At 39.1% G+C, this 26,392-nt stretch overlaps 2 protein-coding genes across 6 annotated transcripts in view; both read left to right on the top strand.

The window, feature by feature from the left end:
- Nucleotides 1–9,416, top strand: part of cd4-2.2 (CD4-2 molecule, tandem duplicate 2) — a 14,486-nt gene extending 5,070 nt beyond the window's left edge. For 2 of the 3 annotated variants that reach the window (XM_029128988.3, XM_029128985.3), the window contains 3 exons: nucleotides 123–278; nucleotides 981–1,142; nucleotides 1,220–1,672. In XM_029128988.3, the coding sequence (XP_028984821.1) occupies nucleotides 123–278; nucleotides 981–1,142; nucleotides 1,220–1,377 (476 nt within the window). In that variant the 3' untranslated portion in view covers nucleotides 1,378–1,672. Of the gene's footprint in view, nucleotides 1–122; nucleotides 279–980; nucleotides 1,143–1,219; nucleotides 1,673–6,206; nucleotides 6,444–6,530; nucleotides 6,633–6,723; nucleotides 6,855–6,957; nucleotides 7,017–7,193 lie in introns of those variants that run through there. The other variant, XM_029128987.3, reaches the window with a different exon arrangement.
- Nucleotides 9,187–26,392, top strand: cd4-1 (CD4-1 molecule). 3 transcript variants are annotated; one of them, XM_055503108.1, is made up of 13 exons: nucleotides 9,187–9,556; nucleotides 9,977–10,092; nucleotides 10,446–10,577; nucleotides 19,276–19,405; nucleotides 22,022–22,093; nucleotides 22,168–22,323; nucleotides 22,839–22,991; nucleotides 23,544–23,783; nucleotides 23,871–24,248; nucleotides 24,984–25,244; nucleotides 25,371–25,471; nucleotides 25,580–25,623; nucleotides 25,826–26,392. In XM_055503108.1, the coding sequence occupies exons 5-13, from the start codon at nucleotides 22,036–22,038 to the stop codon at nucleotides 25,854–25,856; spliced, it is 1,422 nt and encodes a 473-aa protein (XP_055359083.1). In that variant the 5' UTR covers nucleotides 9,187–9,556; nucleotides 9,977–10,092; nucleotides 10,446–10,577; nucleotides 19,276–19,405; nucleotides 22,022–22,035; the 3' UTR covers nucleotides 25,857–26,392. The 3 variants fall into 3 exon arrangements, with proteins under 3 accessions (XP_055359083.1, XP_055359084.1, XP_055359082.1); XM_055503109.1 differs by having other exon boundaries at nucleotides 9,188–9,556; nucleotides 22,836–22,991; nucleotides 25,583–25,623; XM_055503107.1 differs by having other exon boundaries at nucleotides 9,195–9,556; nucleotides 22,836–22,991.

Raw genomic sequence — 26,392 nt, 5'->3', positions numbered from 1 at the left:
ATCATTATCTTTCTGTGTGTGTGTGTGTGTGTGTGTGTGTGTGTGTGTGTGTGTGTGTGTGTGTGTGTGTGTGTGTGTGTGTGTGTGTTCCTAATGCTTGCTTCTGTTTGTGTCTGTCTCAGCCACCACCCCTGAACCTGAACCAGGCGTCACCACGGCCGCTGGGACCGAGTCTAAGACAGTCGAGCTCCAGCCTGTACCCTCTTCAGATGCAGGGACCTGGAAGTTTATCATCAACCCTGGTGGGGCAGTCATCAACGTGAAGCTCGCGGTTGAAGGTGGGACACTGGGCTCTATGTAAGATGCTGCGTATGCAAAAGCCCTTATGTCATCATTGGGAAGAGGTTTCTATTGATCTGCTCATTAAAAACAACAAGATTTAAGTACAATGCTGATCCTCAGTTTTATTGATGTTTCCTTAACTGTCACCATTAATCAGTGTCCTGACTATTGAGCTCCACTGCCGTCGCTAGTCACTGCCCTTCCCCATCACAACATGGCTTCCAGGCCGTTCTTCTTCTTATCGAGTGGTTGTAGCTTTGTTTCACTACTTCACCAGGGCACCACCTCCTCACCCACCAGTTCCACCAAGTACAAACAGTTAAAGACTCAAAGCATGACATAGCTTCACCATGGTTTAGCACAACATATCCCACTTTCATGTCTGAATCTAAACTGATGGATCGTCTCCATCCAAAGCAAAAGAGGAATTTGAAATCTGAAAGCTTACTGTTCTTACTTGTTTTGCTCTAAATATTAATCAAAGAACCTGTCACATGAGATCTCATAGATCTCATTCTTTGACCTTCATCAAAATATTTTCAGCGTAAATAATTTTAAAACCTTGAAGCTTTAGTGATGTGACATATTTTAAATGAATAAACAAATCAACATGTTAACTTACTGATTGTGTCTGTGGAACCCTCCTCTGGGACGTTCACCACTAAATGTGCTCTGTGACTGTGATCCTCTCTCTTCAGTGCTGGGTGCAGTCTCTGCTGCCGGCCCATTGATCTACACAACACCAATGTCAAAGGTCACCTTGGACTGCGGGGTCAAGTCCTTCAGGAGAAGTCTGGTCTGGTACCATGAAGGTGAAATGGTTCTAAGTATTGATGGATGGAGTGGCTTCCAACGCAGAGGTATCTATAACAACACCGTGTACTGGTCGTTTGGAAATGTCCTGCTGTTGCTAATTACATTATGCTTTCTGTATCAGGTATGACTGATGTTGCTTCAAGAGCAAGAGTAAAGCAGGACACACAATTGGAGATCTTTCATGTGAGACAAGAAGACGCTGGAATGTTCACTTGTGAGGCAGATGGGACGAAACATCAGCAAACGCTAGCTGTGATCTCAGGTCAGCCGCAGTTCTGATCAAACGTGGATTTAGATTCCTATTAATGCATTTATCTTAGTTATCAGCATTATTACTCTCATTACTGTTGCCATGTAAGCATTATATAGTATACTGTAGTTATATATCACATATAAGAGGAAATGAAGCTTTTTGCAGCTTGCTGAATTAAGAATAGGAACTATGTTAAATGGTTGAATGATTTTACCTTTTTTAACTTGTTTCTTAGAATGTAGACGTGAGTGACTTTTTGTTTTATTTTACAAATTCCTTGTTACTTCGGCTTCGACAAATAAAGAAATTATCTCTCCTGTTCTTCTGCCTTATTCTTTCCACAAAACTTAATTGTTTAATATCACTTAACTAGTTGCAATTTAAGTGTTTTGACATTGAAATTAAAATTCATGATGAATATGTGTTTAAAGCCACTTTGCAGAACTTGACAGTTTCACAAAAACTGCACTATGTAAAAATCCCAGACGTGGTTTCCAGAAACAAACAATTATGTAGCGGATAATCTAATATTAATGCTGAAATATTTATATTCCTCAAAGTTGTGGGACCAGGTCTTTTTAAAGATGAACTAAGCTATAACTAATTTACTTAAATACCAGATATCAGTTTGATGAATTAATACTAATAATAAATAATAATAATAATAATTTTACCTTGATACTTTTTCATGAGTTCTTGGATGTTTCAGTGACCTCTTAGTATTCTTTCCAAAAACAATGAACACAAAATCAGGTCCTTTTAAATGTTTAATTATTCTACAACTACAGGATACATGAATAAAATGATATGAATATATATAGATGAAAACCAGGAATAAATGACCAAGACAAAGTTTTGCACTTACTAAATCCCTCGTGGGCGTCATTGAACCGAAGAGGCGGAGGGTGCTTGCGGCCGGTGGTTTGGCTCGGGATGAAGTTTACTGTCATCCTATTTAAATGAGCCTAAATATGGACTATACTTTTCTCTTTTCATTAAGCTCAAGGTTCCATCACACCATAACACAACAAACATATTATGATTATTCTGGAATTTTAATCAATATGAAGACTAAGAATGGTTAAGCACAAAATCAAACGCATACGACTATTGAAGTCTTTGATGTAGTTCTGATAATGATGCAACAATTGAGGTATTGTCACATGATAAATTGTTTTGCTATTTGCTATTTAGTACCAAACACATTAGTCATGAATTAACCTTGGTTTTAATATTCTAATTATTGTAGTGGTACAGAACTAGCAGAAGACTATAACATCTTTACTTTAACTTTCATAAGCAAACCAAAAGGAAGCATCACTTCAGGACACTAGTTGTTTTCACCAACGGAGGGCAATGTGGCTTCATCTTTCTCAATCCTGTCTCTCTGGAATAATTTACTTACATAAGTTAGTGGATAAACATCATACATGAACCAATCCTGCATCAAATAACAGCTTTTTATCTACTAAACACAATAGTGTTGGTTTCATGACAGTTAAAAGTTCTGCATCTGAATCCAAACTTTGAGTCCAGATGAAGTCTTCCCCTTTCTTAATGTGTCCACATTCCAAAATGAACGTTATCTCCCTGTGCTAGTCGGGGTCTGGGAGTTATGAGACAGTCTAGGATCTGGTGAGTGATAACGAAGAGGATATTGTTAAATTTAAAGGTACAGTAGTGTCACCCTAATTGTATCCATGGGGTTTGATGTCAAACTTCTTCTGGAAACATATGTGCTCTGTTGTTTTAAGCAGAGCTCCCCTGTTGTGGGATGAGTTTGCTGAGGATTATCTCATGAGGAAACAATGTTCAATCCAAGAGTTCCAGGCATATGTGGATGCTAAACGTGTAAATATACAGAACTGAGTTTTCTCAGTACAACACATCCTACTTTGATGTTTGAGTTTAAGCTGATGGATAGTTTTTATCCAAAGCAAAAGAGGATTTGATCTCTGAAAGCGTTCTGCTGTCAGACAACCAGGAAAATGCAGTAGGTGGTTTTGGAGCTTCTCAGCAGGGGGCACCACACTCCAAGCCTGGTCTGAGCGGCAAACTAAACAGCTGCTGGTAGTTCGCTTCCAAAGATCATACGACCAGCATAAACACATGTATTTTACGTGTGTATAAAAAATCATTTCAAGTCCATACTTCTTCGTTGATCAGACAATGACAGGTCAGATCTTCTATTATGGTCTATTAAGGTCTATTATGTCATTTGTTGATAGCTGTAGTCAAACTTCTACAACCTCCTTGACGTTCAAGCATAAACAAACCTTTCAGATACTGTACAATATATGTAGCATCCATGATAGCTGTAGATATAGCGGAACAAAGAAAGTCAAAGAAAATGAAGATAGTGATTATTCAGTCGAATTCTGGATGATTTGATTAATATTTTTTTGTAGCTTCTAATTTCCGTCTGCTCTCTTCTACTAAAGGCAGAAGGAAGTTTGGAGTTCAGCGTTTAGCATCACTTCTCTTGTTTTTTTTGCATTCTTTTGCTGTTTTATCGCTTCTTGATACAACGTCACCAAACCTGAACTATTTGTAAATCCTTGGACTAGTTTACAGGAACACGCTCACATAAAGTGCAAACCCACAGAGATCTGGGTTTGCATTGGCCTACAACTTTCCAAGGTGCAGGTTTGTCTTCATATCTCTTCCGCCTTCTACACTTTCTGCATCCTCACACTTTTGTATTTGATGAAGTGAAGTTTAAAGGAGTTGAGCAAAGGTTTTACCCTTTAAATAGTAACAGTGGATCACCTTCGAATTAAGGTAGGATCTTAAGTTTTATATTATTTAAATGGAATTGTGACTTCGCCTGATGAAACTTAATTAATTTTCCTTTGCTCCGAACTGAAGCTGAAACTCAGTATAGCGATGTAAACTCACTAACTCATCAGATCGTATTTGTCTTATTGTAATTCACACCTAAACAGATTTTAAACAATTTGGTGTTGGGACCTAAACAAGAAACCAAACAAAAACATGAGAGAAGAAACAAAATGCAATTAAAATCTTAAATAAAACTGAAATATACAACTTATATCTGATTGAACACATTAGAAATGTAGAGACCATCCAACAAAAATAAATCATTAGGAATTAACTTTAAAATGATGATTTCCTTCCTTTAGGTAAATTACCTGACTGAAACTAATCATCAAATCCTTACAGATGAAAAAATCTTGGTGAGAATCAAAGAATGATAGATTTCGAGAATTCTTATTGCAGGTTCTTTGATTCCTTGCCTTTGTAAAAGTAAAACTACACAAAAAGTTATTATTTGTCAGGATTTATACTTGATATAATGTGAGTTACACTGGGAGCAGGTCCACAGCAAAGCCTGTAAAGACACATTTATGTTAATTGCAAATAAATAAAAAACAGCCAAACCACATGTCAAAACTGTCCCAGTGACATTTGTTGTTGTTTCAGCCTATTTTATGGAAGGATACGCAGTAAGTTTAAAGTTTTTAATACCAGAGACAGAGAAAGGAAGGAAGTGAGGCAGGTAGCTGGTGGTTAGCGGTCATGTCTCAACAGAAGCTGTGTGCAGTAAATGTTTCAAATAAGTTAAATCTTTGCTTTCACACCAGGAAATACTACCTTACATTTATTTTGAACATTATATTCTGACAATCTGAATTATCTTTACCCCTCAGACACAACCTAATGAAGACCACAGTATGGTTGGTGTTTGGTAAGTGATTATACGTTTAAAGAATAAAACATTTTAAAGTAAATAATTAAGTCTAAATAAACAATAGCTATATAATCAAGTAATAGTGGCTACCTGGAAACACTTCTCCATGTTAACATAATGACTGTGTCTGTGGGCCCCTCCTCTGGGACGTTCACCACTAAACGTGCTCTGTGACTGTGATCCTCTCTCTTCAGTGCTGGGTGCAGTCTCTGCTGCCGGCTCAGTGATCTACACAACACCAATGTCAAAGGTCACCTTGGACTGTGGGGTCAAGTCCTTCAGTAAAAGTCTGTTCTGGTACCATGGAAGTGAAATGGTTCTAAGTATTAATGGAAAGAGTGGCGTCCAAAGCAAAGGTAGGTAAAACAACCTTCTGTACTGGTCAGTGTATTAAGTATTTGTCAGACATGTTGCTAATTAAACCATGCTTTCTGTATCAGGCATGACTGATGTTACTACAAGAGCAAGAGCAAAGCAGGACACAAAATTGGAGATCTCTGGTGTGAGACAAGAAGACGCTGGAACGTTCACTTGTAAAGTAGATGGAACAAACCACGAGCACACGCTAGCTGTGGTCTCAGGTCAGCAGCAGATCTGATCAAATGTGGATTTAGATTCCTATCAATGCACTGATCTTATTTATCAGCATTTTTACTCTCATTACTGTTGCCATGTGAGCATTATATAGTGTAGTTTTATATTAAACATAAGAAGAAATGACACTTTTTATAGCTAGTTGGATAAAAACTAGAAAATAATGATTTAATAATTTAATTGAATGTCTTATTGATGTTTGACCAGTTTCAATAACTTTACAAATGTTTATCACTTACATGCAAGCAATTAAAATACACAACAAATGTTACATGTTACATACATGTTACATACAATTTAAAAAAAACTATAAAAAATAATTTTAATAATTTATTTTTATTCATTAAATTTAAAAGATGAAAAACTCCCCTTTTTCATTTTAATGTGTAGTTTCTAAAAAAAGTTTCAGAAAAAAATACTAATAATTATCACTACTTATTTGTGTTTGGGTTTTCGTTGTCTTTCCATTATTTGTGTGTACGTGTTCTTAGAGCTTGATCTTTTTACTGTACTTCTTTTGGTTCTCACTCTCCTCCCTGTGTGTCTCAGTGTCAGCCAGCCCCACAGATGAAGTTGAACTAGGCACCAGTGTCACGCTCCAGTGTCGGGTAAAGGGTCAGACCCCAGGTTCTACAGTGCAGTGGATGAGGCCAGATGGAACCACAGCCGCTGGGACCGAGTCTGGGACAGTGGAGCTCCGATCCGTAGCCTCTTCAGATGCAGGAACCTGGAGGTGTGTTATTAAACCCGATGAGCACACCGTCGACCTGAAGCTCAAGGTTAAAGGTGGGACACTGGGCTCTATGCAAGATGCTGCATGTGCAATAACCCTTACATGATCATGGAGCCAGATGTCCTGTGTGCTGCTCTCAGAGCCGACTCCAGTAGCAGCAACAACTGCACGCTCTCGAAAACCCCACAACAACATCAACAACAACAAAAACAAGGGCAGCCCTAAACCCGCCTGCACCAACTGTGAGTCCTGCACATAAGCCCTCCTCAAAGCCTTCCCTCCATGCGCCACTGACTCACTGTACCTGCTTTACTTCATTTCATTTCATTTCAGGTGACACTAAGAGTCTCCTCGATTTGAAGCTCTACTGGTGGGTGTGGGTTACAATTAGCTGTGGCCTGCTGATTGTCCTCCTCCTGGTGATCTTTGTCATTATTATGTGCAAGAAGATCAGGAATAAGAGGGTAAATGAAGTCACCCAGCGAATCTTCATTTGTACGTTGAAACCTGCAGTTGGGATGAAGATGCAGCAAACTAATCTATTATAATGGGAATTTTCTTTAACAGAGAAGGCTGAAACTGAAGAATATGCTGAAGGCGCCCAAGCGGTACTGCCAGTGTAACCGGTAAATGCTGGAGCTGACGTCTGCCCCTCTTCTATCAACTCTTCTCCTTCACACAGACTCGATCCTCTTGATTTTAATGACTGCTTGACCTTCATTGTCTCGGTGCCTTTACAGAGCAGGCCGTTATTGTGCCGTGATTAGCGTGAAAGCGTCTCCTCTGTCGTCTCTTTATCGCAGCCCAGCAGCTGCAGCGCGAGCGCAGCAAGGACGCCGGAAAGAGAAGCCGTCCACCCTCCACGTGCAACCCCTGCTGAACGAGTGACACGGAGAAGAGACAGAGCGAAAGAGAAAGTCGGAGATCGGCATGAAAGCAGCGAGGCGAAGACTGCACTGTGAATATGGCGTCAATGTAAATAAAACATCAGTGGTAGTGAAAGGGGCACTTATTCAGCAAACATAAGAGGTGAACCAGTGCAAAGACGAGCTTTCATGTAAAAGATGTACAGTAAAAGACAGCAGCAACAGTTTGTACTTCTTACGTTTACTTTTATTGTGTGTAACCTGTCCTCAACGTAGCTGATTTGTGTTCCATGTGTTTCCACATATGTTAAATAGGTTGAAATACTTCATTTCTGCTGAATGTAAATAAAAAGAAATGTCCTTTCAAAGTCAATAAAATGTATTATAATTCCTGTGAAAATGAGTGTGTCTAGAAAAATCACTTTGGGACAGAATTATTGTACAACATATATATTGGCACATTTTGAATGTTAAGACTAAATATGTTAAGTTGACTTGTTTTAAACCAATACTTACACACAACTAAACGTAACTCTGGCTCCAGAGATCTGACTTCCCCACAACTGGTGCAGTGAAATGCAGGTGCTGATACCAGTGCAGCGCAGCCAACACCTGCTTCGCAAAAAACGGCACACACGCGCACGCACGCACGCACGCACGCACGCACGCACACACACACACACACACACACACACACACACACACACACACACACACACGTACACATGTTTGTATAACTGGCTACCCAGATGTTGTGGCCCAGGTTCCGTACGTTTGACCCTATGCAGTGATCCTCGGTTGGAGGCCCAGTGTTTTGGACCCAGCAGCTCCACGTGGACGCCAACCTGAGCTGAAGGTTAAACCTTTGTTCAAGTAACTAAGGAAAGTAATTACCACCAAGTTTTAGTTAAAGTGAACACAAGTCAACGGTTAGTGGCTAGTTACCAGTCTAAGCTAGCTCAGAAACATTAGCTCACTGTACTGTACAGGCTAACGTTAGTTGTTAGCCTGTTAGGAGCGTCGGTTTAGGTTGTGTCAACTTTCATAGCGGTTTCACTTGACACATGAACAACGCTGATTTTAATATTGTTGCGAACGTTTCCAAAGTAGTATTTGTCAATCGAGTTAATTGTATTCTTTGCTAAATTAAAGCAAGCATCTGCGAGCTGTTAGCTATCTGATGCTAGTTAGCTAGATTAAAACGGGTTCAGTAGTTGTTGTGTTGTTTTTCATGTTTAGCTGCACATTAATGTTGGTGTTTTTCATGAATATGTTATTTAATTCTACCTGAAGCTTAAGGGAGTAGAAATCTCTCCCAAAGGTGAGAGTCAGTTCAGGAAAGTTCATTTCTTGACAATGGAACACACCAAGACTCATTATTACATGTGATAAACCTTCGCACAGCGCAACAACATTAACGACTACTGGGCCAACGAGCATGAGAGTGTAGTATATTTATGTATCATATCATATATTATTATATAGGTAGTGAACAATCTGTTCGGGTCAGGTTAAGGTGCAGTGACTGATCCTCAACCCTTGCAGTTTGGCAGGGTCGTTGTCTGGGGAGCATCTGGGATAGACTCCAGGAAACAGACATTTACATTTACTTTTAGCAGTAAAATTGATCATTGCTTATGAGAGAAGTACAGAGAGTAGATGGGTTCGTGTGGGGTGGGGTGAAAGAGTTTGCGTAAACTGGGTTCGCAGAATCCGTGTTCGCAGAATCTGTTGTTGTTAACAATGTTTTCCCAAGCTGTTCCTAAGGAAATATTCAAAATGTCACGCCGACCTGGGAAAGGAACTAGGAGGTTGATGATGGGCCAGATGCAGCTGGAGCTGGACAGATAACACGGCCCAGCGCCAGGACTTTCCAAGTAGCCGAGAAAAACATCTACACGTCCTTATTTGGACATGTGGAAAGATTTTAGGTGGTGGTTAAAAGCAGGCCTTCACAGGCTGGGGTTTTCAGAGCGCTTCGCAGAGGGTCCGCTGGTAGCACACAGCGGACCTTTTCCGACCTCTCGGTTCTCTCTGCAGAGGAACAAGCAGGTGAATTCGGTCTCTGCCTCTCTTGTTATTACTCTTTTGTAATCATTATATGATTGTTTTAATTTGTCATGTATAATAAATTTGTATGCTATTGATTTAAACTTCAAAGTTGAGTTCTTGTGAAATCTCTGTCGTGTTTGAAGAGAATAGAAATACACGACAAGAGCAGCCATAGAGTGGATCAATGGGACAACAATGGTTCCAATAATCAACACAACGTGTCCAGTTCAGTGGACACTCGAAGCGTGGTGAGCTGGACTCGTATCATTTATTATTTGTTTTATGTTTTATTTGCATCTTCCAGTCGGTTTCTTGGTTGACATCCAGCACCTTCTAGAAGATTGAATGAGATCTGGAGCCGTATTTTGGTGTGACGGTATTTAATTGGATGAAGAACTTGTTAACATAGATTTGCTCTCAACATATATTAATACTTATAAATGGGAATGGGATATAAATTCATCCATCTGGCTGTATGAAGTGCCAGTCATATACTTTTAGTGAGCAGGAAGGCAGCACTGGCGTTGATGCCAGTTTTATTAGGACCATCATGAATTGACGATGAATTCTACTCTATGATCTACTTTCTACTCATCATAAAAGTATGAGTTAAGGTAGTTCTAAACTTGTTCACTGGGACAAGTGATAGGTATCTTGTATTTTGACAGAAAAGTGGAGCGCAGTGGTTCAGCTGCTGATGCTGCTGCTCAACTACACCTGTGGATCAGTGTCTTCTGGCCTCGCGGCGTGGAGCTTCGTCAGGTCTTCGTTGACTTTAGACACTGTGAGTGGAAGTATTTTAATATGCTTTAATCTAAAAATTAATACTGGGAGGTCTGGCATAAATAGCCATATAATCAGAGGTTGTATGCAGAACTGGGATCAGGTATAGTTAATACACAGTATTATATTGTAATGAATACATTTACTGACATTATGCAGAAAAAACAACTTGATGATATTGCTAAAACTAACCTGTTTGTTGTAACCAGATTTAAGAATCTTGTTCTTGTTTTTATTTGATTATTTTTCTCTTCAACCAACACCTGGTGGAGCCTCCTTTCACAAAAGCTCTACATAATGTATGACGTTTCTTGTGTTTTATTGTAATCCTGAAGTGAAATGTGTAATCCACAGTGCAAAGCAGAGAGAATGGGATCACATCACAGTGCTTTCTGACTTCCTGTGTGTGTGAGTCTGAAAGAGACACCTGCAGTTCATACACCAAATGTCAGAGCTGAAGTCATCTCTGCACTGAGCACATCACATGTGAGTACTCCTAAACATACTGTACAGTATGCGTACGCTCAGTTGTCTATTTTGTCGTAGCTGTTTTTTAGCCTGTGTAAGTCGGGATACTTAGGTTTCTGCCTGCGAGCAGACATATTGTTGCTACAGATACTGACAGATGCTACATCGATCAGCTCTCGTACGCTCGTACCCTAAGAGGCGCAGAGGGGCAACTCTGGTAATTAAAACCAGCCTTACCCTAGGTCACGTTTTAGAAACTCTCGTCTTTCATCTCTTTTTACATAAAGATCAATATGTCTTAGCCTTGGTCTGATTTTGTTTGTATTGGTTGTAGTTTGCCTCACAAAACGACACAAATGATCTGAAATGCAAGACAGGTGTTAGCCAGGTCATATTCCATTATTATTACTAAATTATTTGTGACATTTAAATGATTCAAGTCAACATGTTTGTGTACATTAATCCAGACTACTGTACACAGTATCCCTTTAACCCTACAGTATTATTTCTTTATATTAGTGTTTTAATCTTGGACTCGTTTCGGTGTTACCTTGTCTTTGTATTGTGTTCTGATTACAGTTCTTAGGATGATTTCAAAATCCTGGATCAGTAATGCTTAAAATAGAATAGTATGCTTACTTTCTTGTTTCACAAGTTTTAACATTAAAGGTTTAAAAGCTTGTGCAATAACGACACCGACATTTTGCTTATTTTGCAATCGTTAGCATTGATGGAATGCTACACTAAATTTCCGCTAATCTTGCGCAAGTACTACACAAAAGTCTGTTGTTAAGGAGCACATCGCTGGCAGAGCAGGACCATTAACATTAAATCCAGGGTGTTAATGTTTAGCCTGATATTTTTTGTGTTAGCTGTCATTGTCAGCTGTTTCGAGGAGGAGCAGATGTGTGGCCTGCATTTTGTCTTCCAGTAGGTGAACAATGATCGTTACTGCCTTTGAATACACACATCGTGGGTTAGTAATAACCCAGTAGTGTTCAGTGGGGCTGATGGTCACTGTCATCCTTAGTCTTTGTGTGTTAGACTATTATCAACTCTAACTGTGATCCTAAAGTAATTATGCCAGAACCGATTGTTTGCGCGTTGTTTATATCACTATCTACCAGGTACGTCAGCAGTGGGTCTCATGAAGTTGTAGTTTATGTACATTAGACATTGAGAAATATAGGATGGACCACAACATAACATGTATTTGTCACAGTCCACATAGTGTTTTTGGTGCGTAGTTTATATTTACGTTGTGTAGTTTATGGAAATGTGATGCAACGTAGAATTTCAAGGAGCCGCTTATGCCAAGAATCGTAAACTGAAGCTTAATGCAGGTGTTTTCATTCATTATATTGTCAGGCTTTGTTGTGTGTCACAAAATTAAAACTGTTGACCCAGATTTTAGTCTATATTTGGTGAACATTACATAATTAACATAATGTTCTTTTAGAATAAATAGACAATACATGAGCATGTTTGAGCAGGAGAAAGCACAGATAAGAGTCCTTAAGGGTGACTGCGAGCAGCACTAGCAGGACCCTGAATATGAGGTAGCTAAATGGAATTATACCCTCAATAGTTAGGGTCGTTATACACATAATGTAATTGCATGTTAGCATAGCAGCTGTGGAAATGGCGGATGACCTAGCGTCAGTTCCTGATGGTCAGATTAGTTTGGCTGCGTCAAAGGCTGAATGCATACAGATATTTAGTACACATTTGTCTTTGTTTTGTCTGTTAAAATGCAGCTAAACAGCTAATAATAGTTTAAGTATTCAAATATATTTTTTGCTTTAAACCCATAGATACCAGGATATTGTATAGTAACATACACAATAATTCTGACCCAAAGTGTATTTTCTATTTTTTGAGCTACATTTTGCACGTCACCAACCAAAGACTGATGATTTTATTTTTTGCTCGGCCGACCCCTTCTAAATAAAGGCAATGTTAAAATTATGTCAGAACATTATGGGACAGCTACTCGAACCTGACCCCAAAAGTACAAACTGTACTGCTAGAGTTGTAAGGCCTGTACAACCTGTATGTTTCAGTTAGTATAGAGCCAACTCTTCTATCCAACCAGTAGAATAACTGTTTGTTCTTGTGAGGGTTGTGTGGTGCTGGAGCTACAATAATCCTAGCTGACATTGTTTGAGAGGTCGGCTACAACCGGACATGTCATCTGTCAATTACACGGTCGACATATACAGAAAGGGTTTTTTTACAGGTGATTTGATGGTTTTTCAGCAGAGTAGACGCAGAGATCTCTCCATGCGACGTTCGCTGGGGCGAATCGTCTACGTATATTAAGTGATATTCTGTTACTATTCCATTTAAAGTTGTATAAGTTCAAAGCTTTGAATTATTTTATTTGTAAATCATGTAGCCTGTTGACGTAAATGTATGCTTAATGTATCATATTAAGTTAGACAGTGGCGCGTAGTACAGTATGTGTTGTGTTGAGTTTGGTACATTAGACCAGAACGCTGGATAGAACTGCTTTATTTATACACATCAGTTTTAGACTAATAATGTGTTTGCCAAGTTATAATACACCTTTAAATGAAACGTAACTGACCCACAGGAGTCATGCGTTTCTTATTCAATCATGCTCCGACCTAAGTTGCAGCAGTAGCTTGTGTTGCTTGTGGGGCCTTTAGCCTCCAGAATGCACAGTAGAAGGAGAGGAAAGAGAAGGAATGACTTTGCTGGTCATACTTTATGTTTGTCCATAAAATCTCCTTGTTTGCTTCATCTGTACATTAAGGATCAATATCCGGTTGCTCTAGTCTAAAATACTGTGCACGAGTAGAAGCTATGATTTCTAAACTGTCACATAAAACTGAATAAACTCGCCAATTTAAGCTCACTCATGTTTTATTCAACATGGGTTTGCAAAGCCAAAATACAGAGTCACTGCTTTTTTCATTTGGACTGCGTTAAAGTAAAGAAGTCACTGAACGTTTCAACGTCTTGGAGTTCAGTAGCAATGAGCAAGTGACTGTGTGCGCCTACATCCAAATCTAAAGCCTCCCTGTGTATTACCTGTGTTTTCTGTAGGCGATTACAAAACTGTGCTTCCCTGTTATGAAAATATAATGTGGCACTGGGGCGTCTTCATGTGAGACAGTGGGATTCCCTTTTCATGGCTATTACTCAGTTCTCTCTTTCATTGTGTTACACAAATGAACACACACTCTCTGTCTCTCTGTCTCTCTCACTCTCTCTCTCTCAGACACATGCACACACACGCACACATTCATAATGAAAATGAAATTCTGAAGCGGTGTATGTTCCTCCTCCTTGTATTTCCACCTGGGTTGTCATTCCAGCAGTGCAAACGATCAGGAATCAAATTCAGGTCAGGCAGTCTAATTTCACAACAGAATATTTACTTTGTCTATTGTAATGACTCACAAGAACTAAACACAGCCACAGAAGTAGATAGAGCAAGCTTGTGTTCTATTATGTTCAATTAAAATTTTTTTGGTGCAAAACCATCTTCTCTTTTCATAGATTTTATAACATGTCACAATCCTTTAAATTAAAGTGAACAGTGGTGCAGTGTAGGTAATTTCCCTTTGTGTAAACTCCCCTCGTGAAGCTTCAATTCCAGGCAGGTTTCGCTTCAGTTTAGTGCAGATACTGAGGAGCTGAGTCAGTGTTTAAAAGCACATGATCGTGATCAGTGATCACTGACCAGTCTCTGCCTGAGATGTGTTGTCGATAGTAATATGTCTGCCACTCTGCTGTAATGGTGCTAAACTAGATGTATTCTCAGCGGGTTAAGGGGGATGTGCATTTAAACCAGGAAGTGAAACATAATGGGTTGCCAGTGGATGTTTGCAGCTGTGTGTGCACAAAACGATGAGATTTACTTTAGTGAATTTACTGCACTGCAGCTGTGTTTGTCTGTACCTGAATCTATTGATTGCTCAGGCGAGTATCTTCCTTAATCTTCCCTCTGCTTTTTCCTGAGTTCTTGCTGAGCTGCTGCAGAGGGATAGTAGGCGATCAATTACATTTCATGCCAAAATGGAAAATGGTATTTTCTTTCTTTTTTTTTTACAAATTACTAAAAGTATCTTTTAGTAATTTTCCTAAAAGTATCTTTTAGTAATTTTCCACTTGATTTGACCATTTCAATCTCCTGACACCTCAAATGAACTTCAGTACTTTTTAAAAACTAAATTTTTCCACTAAATGTCTGACAGTGGCATACATTTAAATTCTGCTCCTCTGAGTCAGTACTTTGTAGAACCACCTTTCACTGTATTTACAGCTGCGAGGGGTTTGGGGTATGATTAGACTCTAATTGCCAGATTGCCCCATATTTGCTCCTTGTTCCCACCAGCTCCTACCAGCTTCCTCGTCCTGGCCGAAGAACAACAACTCCACAACACGAGGCCGCCACCACGTAGGGATGGTGCGTTCAGGGCCATAATTTCCTGCTACGCAAAGCGTTTTGTTTAACTCTAGTCTCATTTGAGCACCTTCTTGCAATTCAAGTAGTTTTATCCTCCATGCGGCCTGTTGCAAATTTCAAGAGTTGTCCTGAGCCGTGGATCGCTGCAGCTCCTCCAGACTGACCATCAGCTTCTAGGCTGCTTTTCTAGTTAATACTCTCGTTGATCTGCCTGTCTTGGTAGATTTGCAGTTTCCATTTTTGAATGATGGATTGAACAGTGCTGTGAGATGTTCAAGGCATGCGATAGTTCAGTGCATTGTACTTTAGCCCGACCTGCCTGCTGTTTTCCTGGGACTGCTTGATGTTCACTACTGATATAAAACAAACCTTGGAGGGCTTCACTGAACACTTGTATTAATACTGAAATTAAATTACACTCAAGTCACCTGTTTACTAGTTATGTGACTTCTGAGAGCGATTGGTTGTCCTGGACATTAGTTAGTTATGAGATTAAATAGTGCTGAAAACAAACCACACACCACACATTTGTATGAATAGAGAACAAATCAGGAACCATTTATTATTTTCCCACCACTTCATAATTACGTGCCATGTTCTGTTGCTCTAAAGCATAAATTTCCAATAAAATATATTATTTATAATAATTAGAAATTCATAATTATAGTCACTCACAAAAAAAAGCCTGCCGCCTACCACTCCTGCTCTACAATAAGCTGTATGTGCTGCTGAAGGTGAATAAAACATCACTAAAATTAAAACTCCATTGGAACTGAAATGTTTTTAGTGAGGAATTTGATTTCAACCCCACTGCAGCATGTTTTCTGTTGCCATAAGGACCATAAGTTCACAGGAAACATTATAGCTGCAGTTTAGTTGTACAGGGTGGTCGCTGCACGAAAGCCTTTTTTAATAGAGACAACCTGTTCTGTATGTGGTGACTCCTGCGTGAGTGTTTTTGATCACAACATGAATAATATGATTATCTTGATTAGTTACAGGAATGCAGTCGAACTAAAGCAGCAAAACAGAAAAGGCTTCGTACACATATGTAGGCGCTTTGGGGCTGTGCAGCAGTTTTTCCATGGTGAGCCAACGTCATTAGAATCACAGTCAGTTTACAGCCGCTTTACAATAACATTCTGATTCTTAGTCTGCTGCTGAACCACGATGCAGCTTTCCTGTGATAAAAATAACTTCTTCACACGTAATAAAACTGCATTACATGCAAACATTGATATTACAGTTACTCACGTCAAGATGATTCACATGTTGTGCGATGGAACAAAGATCTGGGCTTCGTAACAAATCATTCTTAATCTGTATTTCTGGTGAAGTGTGATGTCGCAGCAAACAAATAACAGCGTAAGAGAAGAAATGAATGTAACCATTTGCCAACGATCGAGGTGAACTATTGAGTGGGAGAGAAGGAAAGGAAAGCAAGCCTTTCTTTCTTCTTCTACTGTTTCACATGTCTGAGGTTTCAAAGAAGTTTGAATGAAGTTCCCCTCACAATGTAACAGACTAAATGTTTTCAGACACTGAGCAAACTGTCACTCGCTACTGATTCTTTTCCACTGACATTTCAATTCTTTCGGTCACAGATGTAAAATATTCGCTACAGCCTCTGTACCTTTCCATCTCCTCAGAGCCCCAGACATCCTCCAGCGCTTTGGCTACCTTCCTTTCTCAACACCATCGTATGACAAACTCTAAAATGGTTAATAAACACAGAAAGTCAGTGAGGGAAACCCTCTGTAGGAGAGAATGGAGGATGAGGAAGTAACAGATATAGATGAAAACATGAATCACCTTCTGGCCCACACTTTTCTCTTTCAGTAACAACACTATGTGGTACACACTCTTCGTTAGGTATGTGACTAATGAGGGAGTCCTCACTTTCAGGTGTTTTCCATTAAAATCACAGCTCGAAAACTGCTGTGAACCACACACAGAAGAACAGTCAATTCTGGGCCTTTTCCTAAAGAAGAATGTAAATTTCCACAGTACGGTACCTACCAGCTAAAGGATCAGTGTTTAGTCCTAACATGAAGGTTTCATTCTTTACGGCGCAAACAAAAGGCTCGTTTCTTTTTAAGCTCAGAGGGAACAGAAGCAGGTGTGAACCCTTCATGAAGGCAGTACAGAGACAGTCAGAGAAACCTCAGAGAGACACATGAGACGTGTGCAAGATGTTTGTTTTGTCCTTGTTGTGGTTCGTATCTCTTAACCACCTCAGCACTGCCTTTCTACCGTTCTAGTTGCTTGACTGATCCCTGTAGCTGTCGTTAGTTATCATGGGACAAACTCCTGGCTTCTATCACCTCATGAGCAAATGAAAATAAACTGAGCACCACCAAAACAAAAGATACTTAATTTTAGTCCTCGGTTCATCTGATCATACATTGAGTGAGTGCTTTGCCTAATTACTTATTTTTAATGAAAACCATGTTTTTCTGAAAAGCAGCAAAGTTAACATATGTATTATGTGAAGCAGTCATACTGTTCAGTGCTCTGCTTCTATACATGTGTATTTAGCCGCTGTGCGTTGTCTGCCTATTATTGTAACAGTAACAGTCCGTACAGTCACTCAGACATCAGAGGCACAGATGTTATATTACGATTGAATTGAGTGCAGATGAGACTCTACAGAGTGTAATGAGCAGAGATAAGCAGCAACAGATGTTTGGTTCCTGCCCAGGTGTTTACCCCATAAGTAATAAAAAATAAATATGCCATGCAGAGGGTGAACTAAATTGTGTAGAGGGCAATTTTCGTTACTCTCTTCATCTAAACACTCAAAATTTTAAACTAAAACACTGATTATAGGACGGTAAACTTGGACTGTGTAGCACTGCAAGAACTAAATGTTATTAAACAGAATTAAATACAGATATTCTGTTTTTGAAAATGAATTGAGTTTTTAAAATTGACTCTTCGAGAGTTTGTTATTCTCTGAACTACTAACGAACTTAAGGATATAGGTTAAATATGTCTTCCATTAGAACTTGGTTTTGCTCTAAATCATTGGTGAGTGGAAAAGTCTTTAGCAAACATGCACTTTATTTTGAATTTTTCTTAATGTCTTACTTGGACCATTGAATGAAACGAGGCGCGTTAACATAAACTGCAAGCGTGTTCACATTACCGACAGCAATGACATGACTGTAAAATAAGGAAAAAGTCATTTTTACTTTAAAGCGTGATATCATGAACGCTCACAGACATCTATTTGTCTGATGTCGTATAAGCCGTCTTTTTACTACTTCTACGTACAGTAGAAAAGCCACTGCAAAGCTTTTAACAGTAAAGCTATAAGAGAGTTTGAACTTTGAAAGATAGATAATATTTGGGTAATTTTGGTAATTAATCTTGTGTCTACATTAATAATCATTTTTTATTGTTGTGAACTTTAGGTCAGCCACACGTTTTGCTTTTTTAAAGACATTTAAACATAAACTAAACCAAACAAAAATAAGTTAATTCTAGACGTGTAGCAGGTCCGTGTGTAAAGACGTACGCAGGCACAGGTCACAGGCAACAATGTGATGATACTGTAAGAAAAGCAACTTCGTCTGTGATTTTTAATAAGATTTGAAGAATACAGATATAGTTAAGCTGTCGACTTGTCCAGGGTGTACACTGCCACACACCCCGCGACACCTGGTTCGGTACCAGAACCCGTGACCTCAATGAGGCCAAGCGGCCGGGATAATGGATGGATGATATCTTTTTTTTGCCATATATAATAAGATCTATGATTCTATGAGCCTAGATCCAATTGCTTCACAACCACAAGATGTTTTTCACTGTAACAAAATCTATTTCTCTTATCGCGTTTAATCTGGGAGTTTCTGCATTTTCAGCGGCTTTAGTGAAGGTTCATTCAGAGTTTTGAGGCCTGAATCCTGATGCGCTAATTAAAAATCTAAATCAGTATAATTGTGTAAAAATGATCTATAATGAGGCCGTAAGCTGCCCGGTGCTGAAGTTAGAGGATACGTTAAGTGACACTTGTGTTCTCGGTGGCTTTTCTTCCAGCTCTAATAACAGTATAACACAGTGAGGAGGCATTATTGGCTATTTTTGTAGTGGGCTGATATGAAGGAGTAGAAGGTCATGAGTGTTTTACAATTTGTAAATCAATAAGCTTAAACTGTTTTTGCAAAGTGAATGAAGGTTTCGTTCGGTGACCTCGTCCTCTTCCTCTGTAACAACCAATCAATGACCATTATTGTGCCTTCGGGTTCGAACACTAACTGTACGTTTGCTTTCCAGACCAATCGCTGGCGAGGGAGGTGCAACAGCACTTAAAAAGAAGGTGCGTTCGATAAATATTCAGCATTTCCTCCCGGCTCCAGATCACTGAACACACGGACACGTTTAGCACGTAACGACAGTTATATACGTAAGTATGTTATAATACTTTACTTTTATCTCATATTTGTTGCTAATTGTACTGTACACGTACAGTCAGTTTACATAGAGTTTATTGTGGTTTACATCATGTGTATGAATCCTCATATCTGATGTGAAGTCATGAACTCGTGAGACCTGGGCAGGTCCAGTAGACTGGGTTTTCTACATTGTCTTACAGCTACAAGACACGATGACTGAAACTGGGGTTTAGCTGATTCCATCGACTGACTGGACCGATGACAACTGCAATATTAGTTTAAAGTATTAGACATGAAAATCAAGAACAACAACTTAACAACTGATTGATATTACGGTGTCATTATCATTGCCATTTGAGATTTGATGTTTAATGTTAACATGAAAAGTATTTAGACACTGACCGGCACCAGACGGGCAAACGCTGTGCGTATGGTTCACAAACGCACACTTGTTTACATATTCATTTTCTTATAAAAAGGATATGTTAACATATTTACCTTCCATTATACATTTATTTCACATTAACACACAAAATACAATTTGAGCGCAACATGTTTAGACACTTTCAATGTAATTTGTGAAGCGTGTTGTTATCTGTTGCAGATTATTTGTAGTAGAGTAATACTGTATGACAGAGACAGCGCATACTCAATTTATTAGTAAAATAGCAGTTTGCAAAGATAATAATAACAATGACCAGATAAACATCAGTGAAAACTTCGACTTTAATCATGACCGTCCTGTATTCTCCTGTCTCTGTTTCTACTCGCTCTCCTCTCCTCCAGTGGGTTCGACCCCTCCCCCTCCACCATCTTTGTATGTTGTCTAACCTCCGCCCTGAGTGCGGATGTGATCTTCTGCCTTGGTTTCTAGGTTAAAGCTGCACAGGGGTGATGGCTTTGAGCTTCTGTTTTTTTATATCACCCACATTTGTTGTTTTACACTCTCTAAGTTATAACAAAAAAGTAGCATCTTTTAAATCAAATCCCATTTCACAGGTTGAAATATGTCGGATTCGTGTATCTACAGTCCTTTATCCTATTTGGACTCCTACAGTACATAAACTATTCACTTTGAGACCTCGCAGCTTCTCATCACATTTTAATGTTTAATGATTTTAATAAGATAACTGCATGGTCTGAGCCATACACTAGGCGAACCATAACCTATTTAGCATTTTAATATATTACACTGTGTTTGTAATCAGGTCTGTTAACTGTTTTAATGTGAATGTTATTATGTACATTAATAATTAGTACATTTCAGATGTTTATCCAGATTCAGTCAGTGTAACAGGCTTTACGAGAGGAGCGTGTGTACAGTTTGTGGGCAGGTGTTGCCTGTGAGGGTGAGGCGGACACTTGTATTGATTTTTTTAAGGGTGTTTTTGGACATTTCATCCATTTATTGGACAGTTTGACAGTTACAGATGGGAAGCGATAAAGTGCCCAGGAGTGAACACAAACCAGGCACAGCATAAAGAGTTGTCGTCTTGTCCTCTCAGCCGCCACAGTGATCCGGGTTTAATGCTTTTTTTTAAATGCATAATGCTCTACAAACCACTATAAATTACATTACATTACATTACAGCTATTTATCTAAATATAGGCCAGCCATATTAATTTTCTATTGTTATTAGTTACTAGTTATTATTTATTTATCTTTTCATTTTAGGCAAAATCAGTACAAAATACTTTAACAACTTTATCGTTTTATTCTAGTGAGACATATCTGCTGTATAAACTGTATAAACAATAGTCAAATTTATTTTGTCTAAAAATTATATTTTCATTTTATGAAATAATATTAAAAACAAAAAGTGAATTAATAAAAAATACCTTTATCTTTAATGTGAAGGATTAAATCATCACAAAAACATAAACAAAAGTCATAACTCACTGTGAAAACCATTGAGAGGCGGGAGGGGGGCAGAGATAAGGCAGAGACATAGGAGAGATAAAGAGAAGCATCTACCTTAAACCACAGTCTAGGTGTGCTGCTGATGCTGTGGTCTCTTTTTTTCTCGTTTCAAGCGTGGAGAGATCCGTCTTTCGTGGAACAGGGGAGGAAGAGAGGGGGTGTTAGAGGCAGACGGGGAGTAGAGGAGGGGAGGATAAGGATAAAAATCAGCACCTTACCTAAATCAAGACCCACCACAACCCAGAGAGTGCTCTGTGTCGCTTCCCCTCAACTTTGTCTCTGTTTTCATCCAAAGCCCACCACAGGCCGCCTACTCTCACCTTTTTGAACGTCTTTCATCTCAAATCTCTCTAAATCTGAGACCACCACAAACCCCTCTTTGCTTCCTGCTGAATGGTTTTTGCTTCTGTAGGTTTCTTAAAATGTGAATTTTTTATGTGATACATTTTAAATTAGCTACTTTTTGTTGTGGACTGTGTGAACTTTTCAAACCAATAATAACAATAAAAAGACGTACAGTAGTAGTATAAGTCATAAAGATACACAAACCTAAAAAAAACGCCTGTAATATTATATAAAACCAAATCCAGTATTATTCCCATATCAAATAGTAATATTTATTTTTTTATCATTATAACACACGCAACACTTGCATATACTGTAAATCATTATCAATATACATGTAATTTTTTTATTATTTTTTCAGGTTTTTGCCCAGAGATGAAGAACTTAATTCATTCCGTTGTCTTTCTAATCACTGTTCTCTGCTCAATGACAGGTAAGATGCGCATATAACAGATACTATATATATGTTTTGGCATTTGCTTATGACCACCTAACATCTCTTCACAGTTTTAGGGGCATATGAGGAGGTGGTATACGCTCAAGTGGGACAGACAGTTCATCTCAAACCAGAAAATGGTCAAATTAAGCCTTACATGTACTGGAACTGGAACGGAATTGAGCTTGTTCACCGTAACTCCTTGACTGGCTGGGCAACTCCGAATGGTGAATTGCATAGTCTTCTATTGATTGACAAAATTCCATTATTTTTTATTTTTATACTTTTTAAGATATGCAGATCTAATGTTTGTACAGTTTAGCATCTGACTCCTTCAACTAAAAATGTAACTGCAGATGTGTTTGTATTGGTAACGTCTCATCATACTGACCGCATATTCACAAGGTGACGAAGTCACAAATATGTTACTACTTAACATAACGTAATTATTTTCCCACTAATTGTATGATCTGCAAGAGTCTGTTTTGTTATCAGCTAAAATATGTGATCCTGCAGTTCAAGTTTGTAATTCTAAGATTATTAAATGTTTCATTCTTTGAGTTTAGATGTGCCACATTCATTCACATGTTATGCTTCAGCACAATACAATCAGTCACTGATCATTTTAGCTACAAAAAACATAATTATAATTTCCAAATAGCTACAGTATACAGGAACATATATTTAAGGAGACAGATTTGTCTTTTGTAATAACAAACTTTCAATTTCTACCTTACAGCAGAGAAGTGGAAGAACAGGGTGACTGGGACTGACAATGGGCTGTCCATCACAAACCTGGAAGAAGGCGACTTTGGGACTTGGACTTTAGCAGTATTAACTGACAAAACTCATGAAAAATCTACAATCTACACGTGTCATCTGTTCAGAATCACTGGTAAGAGTCACGTCAACCTCGCACATCTTTGTCATATCAACCTCATTTGACTTCTTCATACGTCACATTTAAAAGGGTTTGTAGAAGTAGTATTTATGAATGACCATAAGCAACATAAGGTTTCACGTGTTCAATCGTATAAATCATGGTCATAAAGAGTGAGTTTCATTTGCTTAAAATGAATAATATGGGCTTTGACACTGTTGCAGTTACATATACACTCACTGGGCACTTTATTAGATACACCTGTAAAGTCCTTGCCAGTTTAATACAGCAACTCTTATCAGGAACCTAGAAACGAAACTGAGTTTACCAAACTGCATGAATGTGGACAAACAGGGATATGCATCATTCATGACAATAAACTAAAGCCTTTTATTGTTTTAAAGGACTGCAAATGACATAATGAGTTCAATGTAACTACACCGCTGTGATATCTATGGTGTAGTTGTAAGCAAATGTTAAAACATTGTTACTGTTAATTACTTTTCTTCCAGTAAAATTCTGAAAGCGCACATTTGATAATTTGGTTCCTCCTTTTTTTTGTGCTAGTGAGTATGAAGTCTGTCCCTCCTCTGCTGGCCGGGGAGCCTCTGACCCTGGACTGCAACACAGCGACTCCACCAAAAAACAAGAATCCAGAGATATACTGGGTGGATCCCCAGGGCGAAGAACAGAGAGGACGCCAGGTATCAATCCCAAAAGCCACAAGTCAACACAGTGGACAATGGACCTGTTTTGTCAAAAATCACCATAAAGAAAGCGGGGCCATCATTTCCGTTGCAGTTGTTGGTGAGTTACTCTCAGTGGGCACATGTGCAGCAATGAACCCACACCCTGAAAACAACCTCACCACTCTCTTTGCTTTTATTTATTCAGACCTCGCTCCGGGTCCTTCATCTTATCAGTTTACATCTAAGTCCTCGGGTCTCACAATTCCCTGTTCCCTGCCTTCTCACGTCACCTGGGACCAACTCAAAGAGAAGGGCCTTGAAGAGGTTCAGTGGCTGTTCTCACCAAAGCCCCCTGGTGACCTTTCTAATGGCCCGAAACTGAAGCTCTACTCCCTCTCTCTGGAAACTCTGCAATGGGAGGCAGTGCAGCCGCGAGAACTGGATGCTGGAACAGACGTCAGTAAAGGAGACTTGTCTCTGTCCAAAAGGAAAGGGAAGGAAAAGGACGCAGGAGACTATGAGTGCATGATGAAATTTAAAACCCTGACTCTGAAAACGAGTGTACACGTAGAGGTGTTGCGAAGTAAGTCAAAACAAAGCTTTTTATACAGTAAGGCTCCTGCGTGTCCTGCTTTAGTTATCACCGTGTCGTCGTTCTACTTCCTGGTATCCACGTTCTTTGCTTCTAATTACCGTTCACAGGAAGTTGGAGACAGCTTGACAGTGCACTCGCCACCTCTCTGCTTCTGCCCTTTTGTGCCGTGCAAGTTGTTTTCATCTCACTGCTGCGCAGTTTATTTGAAAGCGTCCCTGGTGTGATGTGCCTCTAATTCAGTGGCTAATGCATTTGTCTGGCTCCGCTTGTTTTAATAGGACAATACAGGCTCTCTCTCTGCTGCTAAAGTATAATAACACAACTAATTCTAATTGGGCTCTGTGTTCTGAAGATTTATGATGTAAAACTGAGATTTCTCAGTTGTTGGGGTTACTATTATTTAACCAGAAAGAGTTTCATAGTTTGCTTTGTATCTACTGGAACAATCCTACACATACTGTGTGATAAAGGAATTGTTTTTTAAACTAATGATAGATGTAAATGATGTTCTTTATCCCTGTGATCTGTCGATTTCAACTAATGATTTTATCAAAACGAATTTAGAGACCGTAATAATATTACTAATCAACATTAAATATAATTTTCTGCTTGTTTCTGTGGTGCAACAGCAGCAAAACGACAGTCGCTGTAAAAATCACAGAAACGTGAACATCCTGTTTTTCGTATTCGCTGCAATAAATATGTCTTTGTTTTTTTTTCCAGTCATCGCCGCCCCGGGAACAAACCTAACTTCTGGCCAACAGCTCAACATGACTTGCAGCGTTGGCGCTGCCCTGCCCAGTGACATGCAGCTGAAGCTTCTTCCACCTGTCGAGTCATTGTCCCATTTGCAACAGAATTCTGACCATAGCTCTACAAATGTCATCCTCCCGGCAGTGAGTACGGCGCACAGCGGAAGATGGAGGTGTGAGCTGTGGCAGGGCGGCAAAAAGCTGACGTCAGAAGTGATCACGCTGAAGATAGGTGAGGCAGGAAGTGAAAGGAGAGCAGGAAACGTGACACGGGCATGACCTGGTGGCTGCAGTACTTCACAACACAAGCATTTACATACAGCAGCGCATTATCTTGATGACTGCCTCTCGTCTGCAGAGTACAAGCTGAGTGTGTGGATGCTGGTGGTCATCTGCAGCGTTGTCGTCATCGTGCTCCTCCTGCTCATCCTGGTCTTCATTTTTTACCGGCGGAGACAAGTACAGTCAAATTCTTCCTATTACTTCACATAGAAGTCACTGCAGGAGAAGTACAGCAGAGTTAACTCGCTATTCTTTGTGTCTGTCTTCCTTTGTGGCTGAAATTAGCAGAGGATGCGACACCCCGGGCATCAACTGTGCCGGTGCAACCAGTACGTATTAACCCAGAACTGATAAAATGCTTCCAAACCCATTTATACTCACACTCTCATCAACCCTGAAATCTCAGTAATACATTTAGCCTCAAGGTGTCTTATGAAGAACAAACATTAATAACAACAATAATAATAAACTCCCACCATTTGCTTTTTGTGGCTTTGTGTCTTTTCTGACATTTGTGGTTTTCTGTTTCAGCCCCAAGCCCAAAGGCTTCTACAAAACATAATATTTCCCAGAAAGACATTTTCATGAGGACAGCAGCCGACTGAACTCCTGAACGGAGACAATGGATTATTGCTTCATATCTCCTGAACTGTGGGAGAAAGTTTAGAACAAAGTTCAGTTTTTGTTAAAATGTAATGTAATGTAAGATGTTGTTACCACAAAAATGTATTTTATCACTGTATATATCAGCCAGTTAAATTTGCCTTTACATTTATAATGTACTTTTATTTCCCTCCAACTTTTGGCCTCAAAGATTTACCTATTAAACCTACATTATGTTAGTCATCACTGATGTTATCTATTCACGTTGTGGACTTGTTGCATGTCAGCAATGATTTCACTTTATCACTAATGCTGCATTGATGGACCTGTTTCTTTTTTTTTCTTTGTTTTTAAACGTACAGTACTTGTACACATGATGATACTTTATTGCTTTGAAAGAAAATATCATTTTGAAAGAAACATTTGTCGATCAAAGCAACCTGTAAATATGTACTTGTCTCTAAATATATAATATGAATAAAGAGTCATATCTCA

Source organism: Betta splendens, chromosome 16 (assembly GCF_900634795.4).
Source record: "Betta splendens chromosome 16, fBetSpl5.4, whole genome shotgun sequence".
NCBI classification, from domain to species: Eukaryota; Metazoa; Chordata; class Actinopteri; order Anabantiformes; family Osphronemidae; genus Betta; species Betta splendens.
This window is presented reverse-complemented; position numbering and strand designations above follow the sequence as displayed.